The following is a 10,372-nucleotide window of genomic DNA, read 5'->3' on the forward strand; positions in this document are numbered from 1 at the left end:
CACTCCCAGCATTGTTTCTATCATCATGCAAACAGACAATTAATGCACACACAATACGTGCACAAGGTAAATGCCTTAATAGTTCTTTGTTATATTTCCTAGAAGGGGAAACATTACCTACTGGAGGATGTTATATACACTGTATAAATATATAAGGTAAGGTGTGGAAAACACATAAGAAAACAACTAAATAACGTCAATGTATATCGAAGATTGGGAGGTAATCAGGAACTACCGCAGATCACAAATAGCATTACTAATATCTATATATAAGTTCCCATTCAACTTTACGTCCTTCAAGACATTCTTTACAACTCTTGCCCCCCAACTGTGATCCATGGTAGACAGCCTGTTGCAGGGTGGTAAAGTGCATCTAGAGCTGTTCCCTCATCTATTTCCCTCTATGCCCACACACTGGGAATGTAAACCCTCTCATCTATGGCAAACATCAATCTCGTCCTGTCTGCTATGTGCAACACTTCAGCACCTCTCATCATTGAACAGGCTCTCTTTATGGCACTGTCCCTTTTGTACTGTGCATCCATTAGGGGGGTGAGACAGAAGGAGAGAGAAGCAGGCAGTAAAACAGTTTCCGCCCAGTGAATCACATTCAGACCCTCACACAGGCGACTGGGGGCTGACCCCTGCCAGGCGATGACATAAACACTGACAAACAAAGGACCTGAGCTCTGAGCAAGTGAGGATGGATCTTAGAGGATCCCAAATCTAAAAAAAACAAAACAAACACCACTAACCAAAAAACAAAAACGGGCTGGCTGTGACATGTGGGCTTGTGACAATGGAAACATAAAGGTATTAAAATAAAGAACATTTCATGGCAAGTTTATACTGCTTCTTTGCAAAGAAAAGGAGCAGGCTGTAATTCCTCATGTGATTTCATAATTCTACTCTGTTATACAAAGATACATGGCAGAAGGAGGAAACAGTGAAGGCTGACGGTGGGGGTGAGAGCAGGTGTAAGTGCTGAATGGATACAGAAGCAGCTCCCTCCCTTCCTCCCCAGTGAGAAAAAGGATTTAACTCTGCTGAGGCACCACGAACAGAGGAGGCAACAAAAGAGATTTGCAAGGGACGCACCAAGATGACATCATTCAAATCAATTAGAGATAAGGTGGACACATTCAATTATTACAGGACTTAAAACCCCACCCCATCAACTGGTGTAAATTATGATGCCTGAACATCTGCGCCAAAAACTGCAGCACAATGAGACACACGGGCACCACTCGTTTATTTAACAGTAACAGCACATGTGCGCAACTTCAAGTGTGCCAAGATTACTTATGGCCCGAGTAAGCCTATAGATTAGTCAACGGAGCCTTTATGAGCGGGTCCCCGGCTCACCATGTGTGGCAGTTCCCCCTGAATTCTTGTTTTATTTCAGTGGGAGAGAGAAGCTACACAAAGCGCAGTAATCACACTGGAGATCCTGGATGTAACCATGGAAGCGTTTGTCTCCGTCCTCAATGGGCTACTCGGCCATTCATTTAGTGATTGCGTTGAATCAATATTTAGGCTTTTCAATTTTATTAGCTGCTCCAAGGGGGATTTTTGGCACAGAGCTAAAGGAAATTAGCAGTAGCCAACCACTTTTAATTGTTTTCTTATAGTGTTATACAACATGTCTGCTTGAGCTGTCTGGCATAATTGATGAGGAGTATCTACTACTCATTTGTTTCCTCTAGCTATATTCTCTGCTCTATTAATCTACCACCGGCAACAGCGCCTGGAGTCACCAATCATTGGGCTCACCTATTGAAAAATAAATCTGAGACGTTTGCATTGTCTAAGAGACTATCTAACCGTGTGCCACAAAGCGATATCATCTCAAGTCTTTCTATGAGATGAATCCAGCAAACTTTTGCCTGGTCGTCACACATCCTTATTATTAGGCTTTACTCGCACCGATAAACAAGATATTTTTCTAGATAAACATAAAATAAATTAATACAACTTACCTGACACCTTGCTTGGCCTCTCTGTCCGAGATAAATGACTACAATATTTGTATAGTCGAGGATAACATCGATAAGCGCTCCCGGGCTTTGCAGGTCCCTTGTCTTCTCAAGCAGCTGCCAATAACTGCATCATTAAGTATTGTCTATTAAAAACCTACTGAAATCGGTTAGTCCTTCGGCAGCAATTCGAGTTCCCGGTAAACAACATGGGATAAAGCGCGAATGTCATCTAACGGGACTGAAGCCGGCAAGAGAAATAACAACAAGAGACTCAGGACCCTCTCCTCTCTCTACTCACAGCTCCGGGCTCCTGCAGCCATGTGAGAGCCACTACAGCATATACACTGTTCACTGTCCCGACACAAAGATCGGTTTTCTGTTGCACACTCACTCCAACTCGTCCGTGTCTCTGTCGCTGAGCCTAATGAGACAAGATGTTTTAATCCCATTTGTCTCTCAAGGGTGCTCAGTGTGGTGGCGGACAGCTCCACCATGTGAGCCGAGGACGCATTGAGCTGCTGTCCATATCCTCGCTGCTGTCACTCCACATAAACTTTGCAAATTAAAATGTTTTGTAAGAAAAAAAAAAACAAACTATACTAGCTGTGCAAAATGGCACAGTGCAAAACGAAAAAAAAAGTTTTACATCCTCGTCCAAGCAGGAGCACATATTGTTCTATGAATGCAGTAACAAGCAATAGTAGCCAGAATACGTTCTCAGATATCACCATAATACATTTGATACCACTTAATGATGTATAACGTAACATTTGTTAAAAAAGGTAGATAAACTACTTCGCTAAAGTTGCAATAGAGCTCAACATCAATTAGAAATAAGGTAGATTTAAGTTGGTTTCCAATTAGTCCATTTTATTTTATAGCCTATGGAATTTCTCCTAATAAATAATTATTAAATAGTTGGATTAAAAAGTTAACATTCTTTTCCACTCAGTAATTTAAAAAAGCATTCAAGCAAAAAAAAGGATAAAAGCAAAAAAAAAAAAACAACAACAACAACCCAATAAACAAAAAAACCTAAAAAAAAAAAAAAAAAAAACACATATTAAATTAAATAGTTGCTACGTTACATTTGCATTGGCTTTATAGTAGCCTGCTGAACAGAAATCTTAATTATGGCTGACGCTGAAATATTGGTTAATAACAAACTTGCATATATGAATATAACTGAGAATCGTATCCTGAATCAAAAATCCACTTATTCTTGAGGTGCGGTTGTCTTGACATGTAGCGCCATCTCGCGATGAAAAATAAATGTGCGCTTTGGAGGCGTCTGTGGTAACGTCATTACGTAAATATTCTGTTGACGTGGCGTGAGAGGTTTCGATTCAACTGTGGCTACGTTAGCAGGTCTAAGTGTTTAAACGCTAACCGAGAGACCGAAGAAAATCAAGTGGAAGTATGGATATCACTCAGGACAACTGATCGATCAGTGCTCATCTGTTTTCAGGTAAAGGCAGGTGTTGACGACTTCCTCCAAATCATATTATACATGAACCGTTTCCACTAACTGATTGAAATCTGCCACTCGCCACATAACATAGGTGGACGCTAATTAGCACTAGCCTATATGGTTCTTAGTTTGCTTACTTGATCCTAACTGTGGGCGTGCTGTAGCTACATTACACGTATAACAGTCCAGGCACGACTTGAAATTTAATTTAAAGCACCGATCGGGTGGCTTCAACAATATTTTTAAAAGTTACGGGACAACGCATCGACTGAGGTAACATGTTAGCATTAGCTGTGTTATTTTATAAGTCCTTAGCGTTAAGTAGTAAGGTCGGGTGAGGTGAAATAGTACATTTGCTACTTGGGATTTTAGCCGCAGTAACTTAGTTTATCGTATCTCTGCTTGCTTGATAAAGAAGAGAGCAGTTGTAGTGCTTTGTGTAAAGTTGCCAGCTAGCATCAGGCTACCTTTATCTTACATTAGGCAGGACTCTGGTTTACAAGAGTCATCTAGACACCGCTTCCAGTAAATAATCCTACGAATGACCGTGGGAATAGGCAAATATACCTATCTGACAGGGTGTCCCATTAGTTGGTGGTGTTCACGTGGCCATGACGGGTGAGCACCTTGACATGCCGGTGATTGTACGTACTGTCTGTATCGTCTTATCATACTGTCTTATCTAGCTGAATTCAACCTTGCCTGGGCAGATTGGCCAGAGACGGACTTTAGCTTTGTTTTCCAGTATGCTCAACATACATTGAGCATACTACTGCTCGCTGTAGCCACCAGTAACATGTAATAGGTGAATTTCCCTGCTGCTGACAGCTGTTAATTGTAGGTTTCAGAGAGAGAAATGCATGCTTGTTCTTGTATACTGTCATTAAGTTCACAGAAGCCAGCTTCAATTCATAGTCTGACATAATTTGGGACGTCAAAAGTGTACGATTATATAAGTGTAAGAGTTATCTCACACAGTGGTCACGTTTGGGATGACAATGACAGCTGAAATTATACTAGACAGTTATGAACACATCCAACACTGTTTAAGATGGTGAAACATAATCATCTGCATGTAGTTCCACATTTTCTCGAATAGTGAAGCAGCAGTTACTTCAAGTGTACCATGCTGGTATTCCTAAAGATTATACTGACAACATTGTAGTCAAGCCTATTTCTGCTCTCTCCTATACAGTGAAAAAAATGTCCAGTAGAAGCCAGCACTATGGTTTCCAGTCAGCCACCATGGTGCAGCCTGCTAATGGTGGCCATGCCTACCTGTTTGGAAACAATGGTTCTGAGAATGATCTATCAGAGGAGGATGGTGACAGCTACGAGTTGCGGCCACGTGGCAGAGAGAGGCTGCGGAGGAGCACCTCCAGAGAGCGATTGGACGATATTGTCTACCTGACCAGAGATATCCAGGAGGGTGACACCCTGAACAGTATTTCTCTGCAGTATCATTGCTCAGTAAGTGCTTAGGACCAGAGTGTGTCTGGCTTTCTTTCTTTGTCTCTTTGGAGAGTATCCACTAAAACTCTCCCTCATCTCCATTTTTAAGTAGAACTTTTTTTTCCCATTTCTTACATTACAATACATACACAAACGTCTTTGCACTTAGTACAATTAGGGCTGTAACTTACTGTTCACAAATCAAATGTTAAATTATTTCTATCCTCGTCATCAGGCTGTTTTTGGTTGCCAAAAATTAATCTGTTTATGACTGGTCACTTTATTTAGACAGGAAACTGCAGGGAACAGGGAGAGGGAGAGAGAGGGAGAGGGGGGAATGACCTGCAGCATATTCGAACCAGGGACGCTGCGATTATGTGGCATGTGCTCTAACCACTCGACCACACTTAATATTTAAGTTATTTCAATTTGAGCCAGAGAGTCATAAAGAGGTCAAACTCAATTCATCAGCTCCTTTTCTTATGAAAACTTGTTGAACTGCCATTGTAAAACATCTACATTAATCCACCATAATCATACTGACAATGTTTACCCCTAATTTATTTTATATATGTTGATTTGGGTTTTTTCATTTCTTGTATTTCTCCTTATTATTGACTGCAGTTAGTATTTGCACCTTTCTAGTGTAACGGTTGACTGTTATTCAGAAAGACTAATTTGTTTAAAGCAGTATAGTATACTTACATTTCTTTTGTTTCCTAGGTGGCTGATATAAAGCGTGCCAACAACCTCTTGACGGAGCAGGACTTCTTTGCCCTGCGGTCTATCAAGATTCCTGTGAGGCGCTTCAGTGTCCTGACTGAGACTCATAGTACTGGACCTCTCAAATCTGCCTCCCCTTCAGAATCCAGGCGCCTGCCCCAGATCTCACCAGTTACCTCCTTTCCCTCAGAGTCCTCCACAGACTCATCCGCTTCCACAGACAGTGTGGAAGGGTTCCTCCAGGAGAAGGACAAGGACATTGAGCAGTTGGTGAAATCCACAGGCCCATCTCGGAGCAGCCTTAATGAGGTTGTGTCGTCCTTAACACTACAGCAACAGCAGCCATTGCTGGGAGAGGTTGAGTATAAACCAGCACAGCGAAAGGACCCTTATTATGGTGCAGACTGGGGCATGAGATGGTGGACGGCTGTGGCTATCATGCTGGTTGTCGGGATTGTTACGCCTGTGTTTTATTTGCTGTACTATGAGGTTCTCATGAAAGCTGATGTAAGCCATCATGGCAACCCTACACAAACTAATGACACATCAACATAATTTGAACATTCCTGTTGGAGAAGTCGGTCATGCAGGGACTGGACCTGGACACTATGCTGGAGATGTGGTTAATGGAGAGCCGCAGGAACCCGGTGTGGATAGAGCACATGAGTTTAACATTGAGCGCATGAGAAAACATAGCAAGGGATTATAACTTTATGTACAACTTTGTTGCTAACTCAGAGACATTATAAAACTGGGAAGATGTTCCCACTTTTTAGTAGTTTTTATTGACTTGGTACATCAATGCAATCTGATCGGGAAAGTCACTTTTGTAGTGGGATCAGTAATTTTTATAGGGTTGAGAGACCACAAGTAAGGGTGTGACCACATTAATTGCCTGTGTCTGAAAAATTTTAATTTAGTTTTTTTTTTTTTTTAAAGCAAAGAGTATTAATTGGCTGACAGTGGGTCCAACTGTCTCTAAAAATATGTTGAACTTTGTGGAACTGATGGATACAATTCAGCCTTGTTTTTTCAATATAAAAATCCATGCTGCTGCATTCTCAGAAAGTGAACTTTATCCAAGAAGTTCAAAAGCAACACGAGATTGAGAGACACTCAGTGAGGGGTCGTTTGCCGCACTCTAAGCAAAGCATATTCAGTTTAGTTTAAGCAGTTTTCAGTGAGATTGGTTCAATTTTTGCTATGTTTGTTTGGAATGGTATGATTGCTGCCATTGCGTTGAATATTTAATTTATTTCTATAGTGCATCATTCTTTACTTAACACTATCAGTATTGGGAGTTAAAAGTAAAATTATAATTCTGAATTATGTTGAAAATTCCCTGAATTTTTCTTTTAACTTGCCTGGAGAGAACTGCATTCTGTTTCTAACCCAAGAGCATGGTGAGGAAATTGGGAAATTCACAGTATTCCCACAATGACTCATACTTGTAAGTTATGTGAAATTTTAGACTTTGTTATATAGCCCTTTTTATTTTATCACTGTTCACTTGATATTTTATCAAAAAGCATAATGTGTTGTTGACAGTATGTGCCTTTCAACCTGTGGAAAAGTGGAACAGGCTGAAGAATAAATACATCTATTTTGAATAAATTATTGCCAGTGTGCACATAGTTTGGCATTTCTTATTTACACAAGGCGTTGAGAATATCTTGTCTTTCAAGATCACAAAACAAATAAAAAAAAAAACTATCACTGCTTCACAGTATTCCCAACTTATCTACAATATTTAACCAAAAGTAGCAATCAGATAGTTATTGTTCACTTTTAACGATGCAGGGTTGAGGTGACAGTCTCAGTATGTTGCTTCGCCGTCCATGTTGTCGTCACTGTCTGCAGCAAAGTCTTCACCATTGTCAAAGTAGCTTTCAATGTAGTCGTTGTCCTACAAAGAAAAGAAATGTGGATGAAGTAAATATTACTGACATTCTTATTGACCACAGAAAATTAGTGTTTAACACATTTTGAAATGATTCCAGGTTATCATTTATCTAACCTCCTCGATGTCTTCTTCATCATATTCTTCCGCTTCAATTTCCTCCTCTTCGCCTTCCTCTTTCCCCGTTTTCTTTTTGCCCTCATCATCAGATTTGTCAGGGTTCCCATCATCTTTCTTTTCCAGTTCCTAAAATATTGACATTAGTGTTAAATTACATACACTAAACATGTTCTTGGGTATACATTTATAAACGACATGAACCACATTAAAATAACGTCTTACATCTAGTTTACTCAGCACATCCTGTGTCTCTTTGCGTGATATCTTCACAATTTTCTTCTTTGTGCCTGTTGGATTGAACCATTTAGTCTTCATTCTGACAAAATTCAATTCAATTATTTCATGGTGGATTTAAAATATTTGAAATACCTTCTTTAACCCGGGGTTTTTTCTTCTGCGGCATCAATTCTTTTGGGAAAAGGCTCCAGTCTAAAATATTAAGAATATACATTATAATATACAATATTTTCCTTTTTTTCCTCAATTTGCTCTAATCCCATGACAATATGTTATTACAAGTACCTGGAGTCCACTCATCATCCTCCAGCTGCCATTGCTTCAGGTATCTCTCCGTGTATCGCTCCACATCTGTTTAATGTAAATAGGAGAAAGTCCTGCTTCAGTACATTCCTCTTAAAACAAGTCCCCATTCATGCTCACATTACATTGAGCAATACATCAGAACCATAAATAATACACATATGAACATAAGCCACTGGGTGTTGCTCCTAGTTCTTGGATACGTGTCCTCAAATGTGACTGACAAGTTTTGACTATAGTGAGAGCAGTCAATTGTTCTGTAGATACCAGCAGCACATACCATGTTGTTCATCCAAAAACATAACTAGCTATCGTAAAATACATGGTCTATTAAGACTTGCGTAATTGTAATAAGAGTTGTGTATTATTTCAAAGTACCTAAACTACATCTGAAAACATTCATGACAAGATAAGATCTACTACTGCTGAATAAAGGAACTTCAAAGGTCTGCCAGGTCAGACCATAGAAATCATATTAAAACCACCAGATGAGACAGCTGTAACTCAATATTCTGCCATAAATCTGCCTTTCACTCCTTTTCCCAGATAAGACCCTAATTAAATGTCTCAGCTCCTAAGTGCTCTATTATCTTCCCTCACAGTAGCCAATTGCCCTGCCATAGCATTTCTATTAGATGGCAGGTTTCTAATGCACTACTCTCCTCCTCACCTGCCTTTTTGGACAGAGGCTTGATGTTGTGTGGCAGCCGTTGCATCGTTCCCCTCATCTCCTGTTTCAAAGCCAGCATGTAATCCTCATCCTCCCCAGCTTTCAGTGGAACTGGCTTGAAGTCTGTGTTCTGGAAAAAGGATTGATTATGGAGGGTAAATGATACCAATTAAGTATAGCTGTTACCTTTCTTTTTTAAAGGTAGGTTTGATAGCCTTTTAATGAGGCAGTGTAAGGGCTCTAGTCCTTTTTTTCATTACATTTTAGTTTTGATGAGTGAAATTACATCATTTGCAGTAAAATGTTGTCATAAAATAGTATCACAAAACACCAAATAATTGGAGTTATACATTGTGTGATATGATTTTTAAACAAAAACATTATTAAAATGACATCCACCTGCTCCCTCATAGAAAAATCCAGAATCCTTGAATATGCAAATGTTCTTATATTCAAGTTTAAACGCCTGACATGAGATGTCTCCTACCTCACAGAATCCATCCTAAGCATATGGCCACTGGAGGCTTCAAGTTTCCACATGATATCACACTTACAAGTAACTAGTAAGCTACTGGACCCCTACTGGCTCCAAACTAGCTGTGAGTCTTTTAGTGTCAAACTCTGCACAAATATCATTTTGCATAGTGAAACTCAAACATCCAACTAAAGTAAAGTGATTTTTTTGACTGATTAGTGACAGACTGAAGCTGTCCAGTCTGCTGTGTACACTGAACATTGGGAACAGGACACATAGGCTACATAACTCATAGCTCCTGCATTACACAACAAATAATAGAGACATCCTGGAGCAACTGTTATAGGAGGATGCTCTCTGGAAGGCAACCATGAGGCACTGTTTTCAGGAAAGGTGCAGGCTTTTCACAGGACCAAAAGTACCTTAATCATTATAATAAGTACTTTTAGCCTCTTATTAATTGATTTATGTCAAATAAAAATGGTTACTTCATAGTTTGTACTTTTGTTTACATATATATACACATGCCTACTTTTTAAACTCCATGCAGATTTCACCTGCATGTCTGAATTCTACCCTCTCTGATACTTTTAGAGCTTTAGGGTGAATTGAATATACTGCAATGTGATATGTGTGTGAGTGTGTGTGTGTGTGTGTGTATGGTCGGTACTTACTGGAAACAGCGGGCTGGGCCCCACCCTGGCTTCTGGCATGCTGCCCCTTCCGATGCCCAGAGCCTCAATGTTGAAGGTAAAGGCAGCTACTCCACGGCCCTTACCCGCCATGGCTGCAAGCCTCCACTGAACCTGCAGCACAGAGTCCACACGACTTCAGTCAGTGTCAAACACGTGTAGACACAAGTTCATGAGCTACAGCTTCTATCGACTGACTTTGCCTACTATGCGACGTTGGTTGACCCTGACATATAACATCAGACATATAACATCAGAGACACATCGCCACATACAGCAAGTTGTAATACTCACTAGGGGACTTTAGGTTAATTTCTCCTTATGTGGAGACGTAAAATCCTAAAAGTCTG

At 40.1% G+C, this 10,372-nt stretch overlaps 2 protein-coding genes across 2 annotated transcripts; one reads left to right on the forward strand and one right to left on the reverse strand.

Moving 5' to 3' along the window:
* The first annotated feature begins 3,340 nt into the window (after positions 1 to 3,340).
* On the forward strand, positions 3,341 to 6,734 carry lysmd3 (LysM, putative peptidoglycan-binding, domain containing 3). Its single transcript, XM_053325037.1, is given in 4 exon segments — positions 3,341 to 3,447; positions 4,646 to 4,920; positions 5,626 to 6,164; positions 6,166 to 6,734. Coding segments are annotated over 3 exon segments (975 nt in total). The 5' UTR covers positions 3,341 to 3,447; positions 4,646 to 4,653; the 3' UTR covers positions 6,335 to 6,734.
* Positions 6,735 to 6,813: 79 nt separating this feature from the next.
* polr3g (polymerase (RNA) III (DNA directed) polypeptide G) lies at positions 6,814 to 10,129 on the reverse strand. Its single transcript, XM_053325038.1, has 7 exons — positions 10,005 to 10,129; positions 8,856 to 8,985; positions 8,168 to 8,233; positions 8,015 to 8,074; positions 7,868 to 7,932; positions 7,643 to 7,771; positions 6,814 to 7,531 (listed from the first exon to the last, which is right to left on the reverse strand). Exons 1-7 carry the CDS (start codon positions 10,113 to 10,115, stop codon positions 7,442 to 7,444), a joined length of 651 nt encoding a protein of 216 aa, XP_053181013.1. The 5' UTR covers positions 10,116 to 10,129; the 3' UTR covers positions 6,814 to 7,441.
* Between the last annotated feature and the right edge of the window lie 243 nt (positions 10,130 to 10,372).

Source organism: Scomber japonicus, chromosome 9, assembly GCF_027409825.1.
Source record: "Scomber japonicus isolate fScoJap1 chromosome 9, fScoJap1.pri, whole genome shotgun sequence".
Lineage (NCBI taxonomy): Eukaryota > Metazoa > Chordata > Actinopteri > Scombriformes > Scombridae > Scomber > Scomber japonicus.

Bases quoted from the DNA above. Each gene is read 5' to 3' on its own strand.
- polr3g (XM_053325038.1), bottom strand. From the start codon at position 10,115: ATGGCGGGTAAGGGCCGTGGAGTAGCTGCCTTTACCTTCAACATTGAG. The intron at 8,986-10,004 runs GTAAGTACCGAC...TCCTTTTTCCAG, and splicing joins GGCCCAGCCCGCTGTTTCCA to AACACAGACTTCAAGCCAGT. The intron at 7,772-7,867 runs GTAAGACGTTAT...TCAATATTTTAG, and splicing joins ATGTGCTGAGTAAACTAGAT to GAACTGGAAAAGAAAGATGA.